Source organism: Bos taurus, chromosome 25 (genome assembly GCF_002263795.3).
Source record: "Bos taurus isolate L1 Dominette 01449 registration number 42190680 breed Hereford chromosome 25, ARS-UCD2.0, whole genome shotgun sequence".
Classification (NCBI taxonomy): Eukaryota; Metazoa; Chordata; class Mammalia; order Artiodactyla; family Bovidae; genus Bos; species Bos taurus.
The window spans coordinates 19,178,806-19,194,618 of NC_037352.1; the positions used below are offsets into that span (position 1 = coordinate 19,178,806).

General features: G+C 37.6%; 1 protein-coding gene across 3 annotated transcripts in view; it reads left to right on the forward strand.

Moving 5' to 3' along the window:
* The window catches only part of ABCA14 (ATP binding cassette subfamily A member 14), a 270,053-nt gene that overhangs the window by 74,623 nt on the left and 179,617 nt on the right, over positions 1-15,813 (forward strand). For all 3 annotated transcript variants that reach the window (XM_024985457.2, XM_059881559.1, XM_059881558.1), the window contains exon 9: positions 1,544-1,717. In XM_024985457.2, coding sequence (XP_024841225.1) covers positions 1,544-1,717 — 174 coding nt within the window. The remainder of the gene's footprint in view (positions 1-1,543; positions 1,718-15,813) is intronic.

Genomic DNA, 15,813 nt, shown 5'->3' on the forward strand with positions numbered 1-15,813 from the left:
GTGAAAATTACTATATTAATAGCATAGGATGCATGGGAAAAGAGAATAAAAATCAACATAAGATCACATGTGACAAGAGGATATAAACTAAAATACGGTCATGTGAAAGCATTTATTTATTCATCACTCACTCAGTGAAGTCTTTGGATCACTTATCACATACCTGGAACATTATCAAATATACCAAAAAAAAAAAAAAAGAGAGAGAATTTTCTGCCCTGTTCTCACTTACAAGAGGGATGTGTGAGTGAACAAATTCAAACTAGCCCAGTTAGGGAATTTGTAGAATTGCTTCTCCTGTGGCCATTTTCTATTATTTATTTTAAAAATAAGTAAATTTTGTTTTTCAGAAAACAAACCTTCACCATTTTTTGGCTTTTATATCTATCTTATATGCTAAACAATTAAAATATTGCCTTCTTTCAACCATATAGGGCACAAGTACCATGAAGCAAATGTTTTATGGTAGAGAAATTTGTATTTTTATTGTTTTTAGCAGCAACACCTGTTGGCTTGTTCTTACAAAATAGAGCAAAATAACTACCCTCTACCACAGAGCACAGGAGAGCTATGAGTGGAGAGAATTATGTCAAAGTAAGCCTGAAGATAGTGGCAGTGGCTTAGTCACTAAGTTGTCTCTGACTTTTGCCACCCCACACTCTGTAGCCTGCCAGGAGTCTCTGTCCATGGGATTCCCCAGGCAGGAATACTGGTGTGTGTTGCTTAAATGTGACATGCCAAAGGGTAACATAAAGTAGGCAAATGTCAATGAATGACTTACTTGCCTAAAACAAGTATATCCCTGGATCGGAAAGATCCCCTGGAGAAGGAAATGGTGAGCCATTCCAGTACTCTTGCCTGGGGAATTCCATGGACAGAGGAGCCGGGCAGACTAGAGTCCATGGGATCGCAAAGAGTCAGACACGACTGAGCAACTAGCTTTCATTTTTCATAATACAAACACCCAGATGACTCTCTTTGATGATTTTGTTGTCAGTCTTTTTAATGTATTTTTATAAAATATAATAAGTAAAATTTTGAAATATAAGACTGAGAGTATTTAGAAAGTGACTAAAGCTTTTCCGTTTCAAAAATTCCAAAATAAATGGTAATTAGGTAGGTATATTCTTATGATGTTATGAGGGATGTTGTACTTCTAGAGGTTATTAAGCTAAGTGGTCATAAATAAAAAATAAAAAGGCAAGATTTTATAAATATAAGGATCAATTCTTCTTTAAATAAGTAAATATCCACATCATTGTATAAGAAAGAGCAAATTCCAGAAAAGTTCCTTCCTCATGCTACTCATCTATTCATTCAAGCAAGCAAGCAAAGTATTTATTAAACAACTACTCTCTGTTAAGCACTGCTTAAATGCTGATGATACAGTAGTGAACAACACTGGTAACACAGTGGTGAACAAGGCAGAAAATTCCTCTTCTAGAGTTTACATTTTAGAGCTCTTTTGTAGTAAAATAGGGGTATTTCTACTGCAAAATTTTGTATGTTATGTACTGACCATGTTTTCCATCTTACCTTTCAGCTTCATTGGCTGTTTCTATTGGAGGTTTCCTCTTTTTCCTTACCTTCTTTCCATTTGTAGTGGTCATCACCATGTATGGAATGTTGAGCCGCACGGGGAAGCTGGCTTCCTGTCTCCTTTCAAATATTGCAGTAGCTTTGGGGATTACTACTATAAGCAAGTTGGAAATAAAGGGTGGGTTTTTTCTTTATAAAAGATTTACTTTGATGATTTGATTCCTAGGAAGAAAATGTAGGTGATCTGGGATTGGCAGTATAGTAAGTGGAAAATGGGTAAAAGGAACTTTAGTGTCTCTTAAATATTTTTACTGGTGTGTACTATTTTTATCATAAAAATGATATTTATATACTATATATGTATACAGTATATATAAATTTATACATGAAATATGTACATGTAAATGTATATACAAATGTTTATTTGTTTGTTTTCATGCCTTTATATCAGTGACCTATCTGGGGGAAAATTTTGCTACCTAGGGAATGTTGACAATGTTCAGGGATATTTCTGGTTTCTAATTGTCATAACTGGTGGAGGATTGCTACTGATATCAGTGGGTAGCAGTCAGAGATGCTATTAAACATCCCACAAAGTACAGGACTGCTGCTGATATAATTACCTAGCTCCAAATGTCAATAGCACCAAAGCTGAAGACATTCTGTTCAATATCCATATATTAAAATATATGAGTTCACACTGTTACATCTAGTTTCAATTTAATATCAATTTCCTGGCAGTTCAGTAGTATGGACTCTGCATTTTCACTGCTGAGGGCCTGATTCAATACCTATTTGGGGAACTAATACCCCACAAGTCATGCAGTTCTTCCTACCAAAATAAGTTCTTCCTACCTTTTTCAGTTTCTTGTATTTATTTCCCTTTCCAACCATGAGAAATCTGACCCCCACCATTGTCAGAATAACTACTAAGTTGCTTAATTTTGCAATATTCATAAATGCTTACAGAAATGTTGATCTACTCCACTGTAAAGAACTAATATTTTAAGTAGGGTGATTGCTTGCAAATCTTTTTACATTTAATCTGAGTCTAGGTAGTCAAAGTACTGTGTCCAAAAATTATTTAGATTAGTATTTCTTATTACTTTCAGTGGCTCAGTTGTGTCTGACTCTTTGCAACCCCATGTACTATAGTCCACCAGGCTCCTCTGTTCATGGGATTCTCCAGGCAAGAATCCTGGAGTGGGTTGCCATTTTCTTCTCCAGGTGACCTTCCCGACCCACGGATTGAACCTGGGTCTCCTGCATTGCAGGCAGATTCTTTACCATCTGAGTTACCAGGGAAGTATTACTTTTAGTGTGGTTATGTTATTCTTTTGAAATATGGATATGTACATCTGTTTCTGCCAAATTTTTAATCTCACCATCATTGCTTATTTAATATAAATTTCTAAATATGCAGATATTAACACAGATGTTTAAAAGTAAAATCCTAGAAAATAAAGTATACTACTACTACTACTACTACTACTAAGTCGCGTCAGTCGTGTCCGACTCTGTGCGACCCCATAGACGGCAGCCCACCAGGCTCCTCCATCCTTGGGATTCTCCAGGCAAGAACACTGGAGTGGGTTGCCATTTCCTTCTCCAAAAATAAAGTATACTCAGATAAAAATCATTCCCTCCCCATACCAGTACTTTGCTCCCTTGTAGGTAAGTCTTATTTATTTCTGTTTTATCTTCTCTGTGATTTATATTCTAAGAAGATTAACAATACTGTATATTTTCATATTTATCTCACCATTAAGTAAAATTATTGGTGTAATGTATACACATTTACAATGTGCTTTTCTTCAGCCAACAATATATTCTAGAAATCTTTCCCTATGAACACAGATATATTTATTGTTTTTTACAGATACATGGTGTGGATGTGGCATAGTTCATTCAAACAATCAACTATGCATGAACATTTAGGAGATTTACAATATTTTTAAAAATTAATTTATTTATTTTAATTGGAGGAAAGTTACAATATTGTGATGATTTTTGCCATACATCAACATGAGTCAGCCATGTGTATATGTGTGTCTCCCTATTCTGAACCCCCTCCCAGTTCCCTCCCCAACCTATCCATCTGAGTAGTTGCAGAGCTCTGGCTTTGGGTATCCTGTCTCATGCATTGAACGTCTTTGGTAATCTATTTTACATATGGTAAAATACATGTTTCAATGCTATTCTCTCAAATTATCCCACCCTCACCTTCTCCTACTGAGATCAAGAGTCTGTTCTTTATATTTGTATCTGCTTTGCTGCTCTGCACATTGGGTCGTTGGTACCATCTTTATAAATTCCATATATATGCATTAATATGCAGTATTTGTATTTCTCTTTCTGACTTGCTTCACTCTGTATAACAGGCTACAGTTTCATCAACCTCATTAGAACTGACTCAAATGTGTTCTTTTTTATAGCAGAGTAATATTTCACTGTGTATATGTACCACAACTTCCTTATCCATTCATCTGCCAATGGACATCTAGGTTGCTTCCATGTCCTAGTTATTATAAATAGTGCTGCAATAAACATTGGGGTACATGCGTCTCTTTCACTTCTGGTTTCCTCAAGGTGTCTGCCCAGCAGTGAGATTGCTAGGTCATATTACAGTTCTAGTCCCAGTTTTTAAAGGAATCTCCACACTTTTCTCCATAGTGGTTGTACTAGTTTGCATTCCCATCAACAGTGCAAGAGTGTTCCCTTTTCTCAACACCTTCTCCAGCATTTATGGTTTGTAGACTCTTTGATGATGGCCATTCAAGATGATACCTCATTGTGGTTCTGATTTGAATTTCTCTAAAAATGAGTGAAATTCAGCATCTTTTCATGTGTTTATTAGCATGTCTTCTTTGGAGAAATGTCTGTTTAGTTCTTTTGCCAATTTTTGATTGGGTGGTTTATTTTTCTAGTATTGAGCTTCATGAGTTGTTTGTATATTCTGGAAATTAATTATTTGTTATTTGTTTCATTTGCTATTATTTTCCCCCATTCTGAACTCATTCTATGAGGCCACCATCATCCTGATACCAAAACCAAAGATGCCACACACACACACAAAAAAAAAACTGCACGGCAATATCATTAATGAACATAGATGCAAAAATCCTCAACAAAATTCTAGCAAACAGAATCCAACAACATATTAAAAAGACTATACATCATGATCAGGTGTGCTTTATTCTAGAGATGCAAAGATTCTTCAGTATTCATAAATCAATCAACATGATACACCATATTAACAAATTGAAAGATAAAAGCCATATGATTATCTCAATTGATGCAGATAAAGCCTTTGACAAAATTCAACACCCATTTATGATATACCAGAAAGCAGGCAGAGAAGGGACATACCTCAACATAATAAAAGCCACATACGACAGATCCACAGCAAACATTATCCTCAATGGTGAAAAACTGAAAGCATTTCCTCTACAATCAGGAACAAGACAAGGGTATCCACTCTCACCACTACTATTCAACGTAGTTCTGGAAGCCTTAGCCACAGAAATTAGAGAAAAAAAGGAAATAAAAGGAATCCAGGTTGGAAAAGAAGAATCTCTTATTGTTTGCAGATGACATGATCCTCTATCTAGAAAACCCTAAAAATGCCACCAGAAAATTACTAGACCTAAACAATGAATATAGTAAAGTTGCAGGATATAAAACTAATACACAGAAATCCCTTGCATTCCTATACACTAACAATGAAAAATATAAAGAAAAACTAAGGAATGAATCCCATTCAACATTGCAATGAAAGGAATAAAATATTTAGGAATAAATTTACCTAAAGGAACAAAAGACCAGAAAACTATAAAACATTGATTATATTATATGAAAAAATCAAAGATGACACAAATAGATGGAAAAATATACCATGTTCATGGATTGGAATAATCAGTATAGTGAAAATGAATATAATACCCAAAGCAATCATAGATTCAATGCAAAAGCTATCAAACTAACAATGGTATTTTACACAGAACTAGAACAAATAATTTCACAATTTATATAAAAGCACAAAAGACTCTGAATAGTCAAAGCAATCTTGAGAAATAAGAATGGAACTAGAGGAATTAACCTTCCTGACTTCAGACTATACTACAAAGCTACAGTCATCAAGACAGTATGTTACTGGCAGAAAGACAGAAATATAGATCAGTGGAACCAAATCGAAAGCCCAGAGATAAATCCACTCACCTATGGACACCTTATATTTGAAAGGAGGCAAAAATATATAATGGAGAAAAGACAGTCTCTTCAACAAGTGGGGCTGGGAAAACTGGTCAACTACATGTGAAAGAATGAAACTAGAACACTTTCTAATACCATACACAAAAATAAACTCAAAATGGATTAAAGACCTAAATGCAAGACCAGAAAATATGAAACTCTCAGAGGAAAACATAAGCAGACCACTCTCTGACATAAATCACAGCAAGATCCTCTATGACCACCTCCCAGAATAATGGAAATAAAAACAAAAACAAATAGGACCTAATTAAACTAAAATATTTTGTACAATGAAGAAATTTTAAGCAAGGTGAAAAGACAACCCTCAGAATGGGAGAAAATAATAGCAAAGACTTAATCTCCAAACTATACAAGGAGCTCAAGCAGCTCAATACCAGAAAAGCAAACAACCCAGTCAAGACATGGGCAAAAGAACTAAACAAACATTTCTCCAAAGAAGATATACAGATGGCTAACAAACACATGAAAAGAGGCTCAACATCTCATCATTATAGAAATGTAAATAAAAACTGCAATGAGGTATCATCTCACACGAGTCAGAATGGCTATCATCAAAAAGTTTATAAACAACAAATGCTGGAGAGGGTGTGCAGAAAGGGGGACCCTCTTACATTGTTGGTGGGAATGCAAACTGGTACAGCCACTATGGAGAACAATGTGAAGATTCCTTAAAAAACTGGGAATAGAACTGCCATACAACCTAGTAATTCCACTGCTGGGCATACACCCTGAGGAAACCAGAATTGAAAGAGACACATGTACCCCAGTGGTCATTGCAGCACTATTTACAATAGCTAGGGCATGGAAGCAACCTAGATATCCATTGGCAATGGATGGATAAGGAAGTTGTGTTACATATACAGAGTGGACTATTACTCAGCTATAAAAAGCAATGCATTTTCAGCTCTGATGAGGTGATGAACCTGGGGCCTATTGCTTTTTCAATGATCCAGCGGATGTTGGAACAGTTTTAGATTTATAAAAAATTGAACAGAGAGTACTAACAGTTCCTGTATAGCCTTCAACACACAGTTTCCTTCATCATTATTTTTATGTTGAAGTATAGTTGATTTACAATATTATGTGTTTCAGGTGTACAACACAATGATTCAATATTTTTATAGATTATATTCCATTCCAAGATTTTATAAAATAGTGGCTATATTCACTGTGCTATTTGATGTATCCTGTATTTTATACATAATAGTTTGTACCTCTTAAACCCCAACCCCTTATTCCTCTATCCCCTTCCTTCTCCCCACTGGTAACCACACGTTTTTTCTCTTTAAGCCTGTTTCTGTTTTTGTATACTCATTAGATTGTTTTTAGATTCCATATATAAATGATAACATACAGCATTTGTCTTTCTGACTTATTTCATTATGTATAATACCCTCCAGTCCATCCTGTTGTAGCAAATGGTCAAATTTCATTCTTTTTATGGCTAATATTTCATTACATGTATTATTATGTATACCATTATTTATTCATCTTTAATGGATACTTAGGTTGCTTCCATAGCTTGGCTATTGTAAATAATGCTCCTACAAACATTGGGGCATGTGTATCTTTTCAAATTAGCATTTTTGTTTTCTTTGGCTATATACTCATAAGTGGCATTGATGGATCATATGGTAGTTCTCATTTTAGTTTTTTGAGGAACCTCCATACTGTTTTCCATGCAGGGTGTACCAATTTACATTTCCACCAACAGTGTACTGAAATTCCCTTTTCATATCCTCACCAATATTTGTTATTTGTAGTCTAGCTGTGACCTTTTCTTTTCCACCTAGAGAACTTTCTTTAACATCTGTTATACAGTTGGTACGGAGAAGGCAATGGCACCTCACTCCAGTACTCTTGCCTGGAAAATCCCATGGATGGAGGAGCCTGGTAGGCTGCAGTCCATGGGGTCACTAAGAGTCAGACACAACTGAGCGACTTCGCTTTCACTTTTCACTGTCATGCATTGGAGAAGGAAACGGCAACCCACTCCAGTGTTCTTGCCTGGAGAATCCCAGGGACGGGGGAGCCTGGTGGTTGCCGTCTATGGGGTCACACAGAGTCGGACACGACTGAAGTGACTTAGCATAGCATAGCATAGCATACAGTTGGTTTGATAATGCTGAATTATTTTAGGTTTTGCTTGTAAAGATCTGATTTCTCCATCAAATATGAATGACAGCCTTGTTGGCAAGAGGATTCTTGATAGTAGGTTTTTCACTTTCATTGCTGTTTTTTGATTTGTAATAATCTATGATTTTATTTGCCTTTAAAAGTAGACAAAACTGTTAACTCATAACTCACCTGCCATTTGAACAGAAAACACCATATTCAAATGCATCATTTTCTAGTCTTTGTCACCATCTTCCAGCATTCTATTTTGACAGTTAAATTGAAATGTGCTTTCCATTCCATAGAACTTTTTAAGCATGAATTTTTAAATTTTCTTACAACAAAATCTACAAAAGTATATAATAGCAAATATTAGCTGTATTTAAAATTATTGTTGCTATTATTATTTTTAGCATTCTTCTTAAAGAGATAAGGAAACTGAATGGTTAAGTGAATTGTTTAAAATTCCTCAGTTTATAACAGGAACAGAACACAGTGTTGAATCCACATCCTTTGTTTTAAACATTCAAAATATACTAGTTGGCTATGAAATTGGGGTTAAATGAAATAATAGCACAATACTCATTGTGTTGTGTAACTCTTGTCTTCTGGAAAACTGTAATCTATGTTTCTCAGTGCCACTGTTGACCTAGATAAAGCACATACAACGACTCCAGAAACACTGAAGAAAAACAGGCACAGACAGTAGGCAATAAAATGCAGATGTGCTAACGGCAAAAAGAAATATTTGGAAGAATTACAAGCTAAATTTATTATATAATTATTAATCATATAAAGTTTTCACATTCTAAACAGTGGAATCTTCAAGTAAGATTCAAACTTCAGATCATTTGTGAGAAGGTCAAATAGTAGTTAAAATGAAGTGAATTAGGAGCAGTGGAGTTGTGCTCTTAGGCTAGATGTTTGCTGCCTTGGATAAGTTTAAGCCACTATAGACTAATTTCTTCATTTAAAAAAATTTGTTTATTTAATATAGTTATTTTAGTTGGAGGCTAATTACTTTACAATATTGTAGTGGTTTTTGCCATACAGTGACATGAATCATGCTCAAAATTTTCCAAGCCAGGCTTCAGCAGTACGTGAACCGTGAACTTCCAGATGTTCAAGCTGGTTTTAGAAAAGGCAGAGGAAACAGAGATCAAATTGCCAACACCCACTGGATCATGGAAAAAGCAAAAGAGTTCCAGAAAAACATTTATTTCTGCTTTATTGACTATGCCAAAGCCTTTGACTGTGTGGATCACAATCAACTGTGGAAAATTCTGAAAGAGATGAAAATACCAGACCACCTGACCTGCCTCTTGAGAAATCTGTATGCAGGTCAGGAAGCAACAGTTAGAACTGGACATGGAACAACAGACTGGTTCCAAAATAGGAAAAGGAGTACATCAAGGCTGTATATTGTTACTCCGCTTATTTAACTTATATGCAGAATACATCATGAGAAATGCTGGGCTGGAGGAAGCACAAACTGAAATCAAGATTGCCAGGAGAAATATCAATAATCTCAAATATGCAGATGACACCACCCTTATGGCAGAAAGTGAAGAACTAAAGAGCCTCTTGATGAAAGTGAAAGAGGAGAGTGAAAAAGTTGGCTTAAAGCTCAACATTCATAAAACTAAGACCATGGCATCTGGTCCCATCACTTCATGGGAAATAGTGGAAACAGTGTCAGACTTTATTTTTGGGGGCTCCAAAATCACTGCAGATGGTGATTGCAGCCTTGAAATTAAAAGACACTTACTCCTTGGAAGGAAAGTTATGACCAACCTAGATAGCATATTGAAAAGCAGAGACATTACTTTGTCAACAAAGGTCCATCTAGTCAAGGCAATGGTTTTTCCAATAGTCATGTATGGATGTGAGAGTTGGACTATAAAGAAAGCTGAGCATCGAAGAATTGATGCTTTTGAACTGTGGTGTTTGAGAAAACTCTTGAGAGTCCCTTGGACTACAAGGAAATTCAACCAGTCCATCCTAAAGGAGATCAGTCCTGGGTTCATTGGAAGGACTGATGTTGAAGCTGCAACTCCAATACTTTGGCCACCTGATGCGAAGAGCTGACTCATTTGAAAAGACCCTGAGGCTGGGAAAGATTGAGGGCAGGAGGAGAAGGGGACGACAGAGGATGAGATGGTTGGATGGCATCACCGACTCAATGGACATGGTTTTGGGTGGACTCCAGGAGTTGGTGATAGACAGGGAGGCCTGGCATGCTGCGGTTCATGGGGTCACAAAGAGTTGGACACGACTGAGCGACTGAACTGAACTGACATGAATCAGCCATGGGTGTAATGTGTTGCCCGTCCTGAAACCCCTCCCACTTCCCTCCCCATTCCATCCTTCAGTGTTGTCCCATTGCACCCGCTCTGGGTGCCCTGTTTCATGCATTGAACTTGGACTGGTGATCTGTTTCACATATGATAATATACATGTTTCAATGCTATTCTCTCAAATCATCCCACCCTTGCCTTCTCTCACAGAGTCCAAAAGTCTGTTCTTTATATCTGTGTCTCTTTTGCTGTCTCACATATAAGGTGGTCATTACCATCTTTCTAAATTCCATATATACACGTTAATATACTATATTGGTGTTTTTCTTTCTGACTTACTTCACTCTGTATCATAGACTCCAGTTGGTGGAGCCTATGATACAGTTTCATCCACCTCTCAAACTAATTTAAATGCATTCTTTTTAATAGCTGAGTAATATTCCATATTGTGTGTGTGTATATATATATGTGTGTGTGTGTGTGTGTGTGTGTATGTATATGTATGTGTATGTATATGTATTTATACATATATATATACCACAGCTTTCTTATCCATTCATCTGCTTATAGACATCTAGGTTGCTTCCATGTCCTAGTTACTGTAAACTGTGCTGTGATGAACGTTGGAGTCCGCATGTCTCTTTCAGTTCTGGTTTCCTCAGTGTGTACGCCCAGCAGTGGGATGGTAGTGTCGTATGATAAGAATTAGACTAAGAAATATTGTTGTTTTGTTGTTCAGCCACTAAATTGTGTCTGACTCTTTGCAGCTTCATGCACTGAAGGCTCCTCTGTCCTACACTATCGCCTGGAATTTGCTCAAATTCTTGCCCATTGAGTTGGTGATGCTATGTAATCATCTCATCCCAACCACCCCTTCTCCTTTTGCCTTCAGTCTTTCCTAGCATCAAGGTCTTTTCCAATGAGTTGGCTTTTCACATCAGATAGCCAAAGTTTTGGAATTTAAGCTTCAGCATCAGTCCTTCCAAATGAATATTCAGGCTTGATTTCCTTTAGGATTGACTGGTTTGATCTTGCAGTCCAAGAGACTCTCAAGAGTCTTCTCTGCCCCAACAATTCAGAAACATCCATTCTTTGGTACTCAACTTTCTTTATAGGCTAACTCTCACATCCATACATGACTACTGGAAAAACCATAGCTTTGACTATATGGATCTTTGTTGTCAAATTATGTCTGCTTTTTAATACATTGTCTAGATTTGTCATAGCTTTCCTTACAACGAACAAGCCTGTTAATTTCATGGCTGCAGTCACCATCTGCCATGATTTTGAAGCCTAAGAAAATAAAATCTGTCACTGTTTTCAATTTCCCCCCGTCTATTTGCCATGAATGATGGGACCAGATGCCATGATCTTAGTTTTTTGAATATTGAGTTTCAATCCAACTTTTCACTCTTCTCTTTTACCCTCATCAAGAGACTATTTAGTTTCTCTTCACTTTCTGCCATTATAGTGATATCATCTGCATATCTGAGGTTGTTGATATTTCTCCTGGCAACCTTGATTCACAATTTCACTCATCTCACATGCTAGTAACGTAATGCTCAAAATTCTTCAAGTCAGGCTTCAGCAATACATGAACCGTAAAATTCCAGATGTTCAAGCTGGTTTTAGGAAAGGTAGAGGAAACAGAGATCAAACTGCCAACATCCGTTGGATCATCAAAAAAGCAAGAGAGTTCCAGAAAAACATTTATTTCTGCTTTATTGACTATGCCAAAGCCTTTGACTGTGTGGATCACAATCAACTGTGGAAAATTCTGAAAGAGATGAAAATACCAGACCACCTGACCTGCCTCTTGAGAAACCTGTATGCAGGTCAGGAAGCAACAGTTAGAACTGGACATGGAACAACAGACTTATTCCAAATAGGAAAAGGAGTACATCAAAGCTGTATATTGTCACCCTGCTTATGTAACTTATATGCAGAGTACATCATGAGAAATGCTGGGCTGGAGGAAGCACAAGCTGGAATCAAAATTGCTGGGAGGAATATCAATAACCTCAGATATATAGATGAAACCACCCTTATGACAGAAAGTGAAGAAGAACTAAAGAGCCTCTTGATGAAAGTGAAAGAGGAGAGTGAAAAAGCTGGCTTAAAGCTCAACATTCAGAAAACTAAGATCATGGCATCCAGGCCCATCACTTGATGGCAAATAGATGGGGAAACAGTGGAAACAGTGGCTGACTTTATTTTTCTGCGCTCCAAAATCACTGCAGATGATGATTGCAGTCATGAAATTAAAAGACACTTACTCCTTGGAAGGAAGGTTATGACCACCCTCGATAACATATTGAAAAGCAGAGACATTACTTTGTCAACAAAGGTTGGTCTAGTTAAGGCTATGATTTTTCCAGTGGTCATGTACGGATGTGAGAGTGGGACTATAAAGAAAGCTGAGCATTGAAGAATTGATGCTTTTGAACTGTGGTATTGGAGAAAACTCTTGAGAGTCCCTTGGACTGCAAGGAGGTCCAACCAGTCCATCTTAAAGGAGATCAGTCCTGGGTGTTCATTGGAAGGACTGATGCTAAAGCTGCCACTCCAATATTTTGGCTACCTGATGCGAAGAACTGACCCATTTGAAAAGACCCTGATGCTGGGAAAGATTGAGGGCAGGAGGAGAAGGGGACGACAGAGGATGAGATGGTTGGATGGCATCACCGACTCAATGGACATGGATTTGGGTGGACTCTGGGAGTTGGTGATGGACAGGGAGGCCTGGCGTGCTGTGGTTCATGGGGTCGCAAAGAGTCGGACACGACTGAGCGACTGAACTGAACTGAACCTTGATTCCATCCTGTAATTCACCCATCCTGGCATTTCCCATAATGTAATCTACATATATGACAAATAAGCAAGGTGGGAAAATATACAGCCTTGTTGTACTCCTTTCCAATTTTGAACCAGTCAGTTATAAGATTCTAACTGTTGGCTCTTGACCTGCTTACAGATTTCTCAAGATGTGGTCTGATACTCCCACCTCTTTAAGAATTTTCCACAGTTTGTTGTGATCCACAGAATCAAAGCTTTAATATAGTCAGTGAAGCAGAAAGAGATGTTTTTCTGGAATTCTGTTACTTTTTATATGATCCAGTGGATGTTGGTTATTTGATCTATGGCTCCTCTTCCTTTTCTAAACACAGCTTGTATATAAATTGAGATATGGAAGTTCTCAATTAATGTGCTGCTGAAGTCTAGCTTGAAGGATTTTGAGCATAACCTTTATAGCATGTGAAATGAGCACAATTGTATGGTAGCTTGAACATTCTTTGGCATTACTCTTCTTTGGTACTGGAATGAAAACTGACCTTTTCCAGTCTTGTGGCCATTGCTGACCTTTCCAAATTTGCTGACATATTGAGTGCAACACTTTAACAGCATCAAGAATCATCAATGCTCCTTATCTCCAAAGTTTTGTGACTGTTTTTTTCGAAGTTCAATAAACTTCTCAGAGAACGTATCAGAAATGTATCAGAGAATTAGCATTAATACTTCAAGCCCTAATTCCTGAATACCTCTTACTAAATTGTTTAAGCCTCAGTTTCCTCAACTGTAAAATTGGGATGACATTACCATTTTACCACTTTACATATTTCTCTTCTGGCCTTTAGAGTTTGTGCTGAAAAATCATCTGATGTCCTTAAGAACATTCTCTTGTATGTTACTTGTTGCTTTTCCTCGTTGCCTTTAATATTTTCTCCTTGTTTTAATTTTTGTCAACTTGATTACTAAGTGTCTTGGCAAGTTTCCTCCTTGGCATACCCTGCTTGGGACTCTCAGCACTTCCTCATCCTTGAGTATTTTCTTTCCCATGTTAGTGAGGTTTTTGATGATTATCTCTTCAAATATTTTCTCAGTTCCTTTCTCTCCCTCTTCTCCTTCTGTTGTTGTTCAGCAGCTAAGTCCTGTCTGACTGTTTGCGATCCCATGAACTGCAGCACCCTAGGCTTCCCTGTCCTTCACTATCACTTGAAGTTTGCTCAAACTCATGTCCATTGAAGCAGTGATACCATCCAACCATCTCATCCTCTGTCACCCACTTCTCCTCCTGCCCTCAATCTTTCCAAGCATCAGGGTCTTTTCCAGTGAGTTGGCTCTTCACATCAGGTGGCCAAATTATTGGAGCTTCAGCTTCAGCATCAGCATTTGCAATGAATATTCAGGATTGATTTTCTTCAGAATTGACTGGTTTGATGTCCTTTCTGTCCAAGGAATTTTCAAGTGTCTTCTCCAGCACCACAATTCAAAAGCATCAAGTCCTCAGTACTCAGCTTTCTTTATGGTCCAACTCTCATTTCCTCCTCCAGGGGATCTTCCTAACCCAGGGATCAAAGGCATATCTCCTGCATTGGCAGGCGGATTCTTTACCATTGAGCCACGTGGGAAGATCAGAAAGGTCTTAATGACTCGAATAATTATGATGTTGTGGTCACTCACCTAGGCCAGACATCCTGGAGTGTGAAGTCAAGTGGATCTTAAGAAGCATTACTACAAACAAAGCTAGTGGAGGTGATGGAATTCCAGCTGAACTGTTTAAAATCCAAAAGATGATGCTGTTAAAGTGCTGTACTCAATATGTCAGCAAATTTGGAAACTCAGGAATGGCCACAGGACTGGAAGAGGTCAGTTTTCATTTCAATCCCAAAAAAGGGCAATGCCAAAAAATATGCCAATTGCTGTACATTTGCACTCATTTACAGACTAGCAAGGTTATGCCTAAAATCCTTCAAGCGAGGCTTCGGTAGTACGTGCACTGAGAACTTCCAGATGTACAGAGTTTCAAAGAGGCAGAGGAACTAGAAATCAAATTGCCAACATTCATTGGATCATGAAGAGAGTTTCAAAAAAACATCTGCTTCTGCTTCACTGACCACACAAAGCCTTGACTCTGTAGATCACAAAAAGCTGTGGAAAATTCTTAAAGAGATAGCAATACCAAACCACCTTACCCGACTCCTGAGAAATCTGTATGCAGGTCAAGAAGCAAGTTAGAACTGGACATGGAATAACTGATTGGTTCCAAACTGGGAAAGGAGCACGTCAAGTCTGTATATTGTCACCCTGCTTATTCAACTTCTATGCAGAGAGCACCATGCAAAAATGCCAGGCTGGATAAATCACAACCTGGAATCAAGTTTGCAGGGAGAAATATCAACAACCTCAGATATGCAGATGATACCACTTTAATGGCAGAAAGGGAAAAGGAACTTAACAGCCTCTTGATGGAGGTGAAAGAAGAGAATGAAAAGACTGGCTTGAAACTCCATATTAAAAATTATGGCTTCCAGTCCCATCGCTTCATTGCAAATACAAGGGGAGAAAGTGGGAGCAGTGACAGATTTTATTTTGTTGGGCTCTAAAATCACTGTGGATGGTGACTGCAGCCATGAAATTAAAATATGCTTGCTCCTTGAAAGGAAAGATATGAAAATAAAAACCTAGACAGCGTATTGGGATTCCCAGGTGGCATTAGTGATAAAGAACCCTCCTGCCAATGCAGAAGACATAAGAGATTCAATCCCTGGGCTGGAAGATTCCCTGGAGGAGGACATGACAACCCACTCCA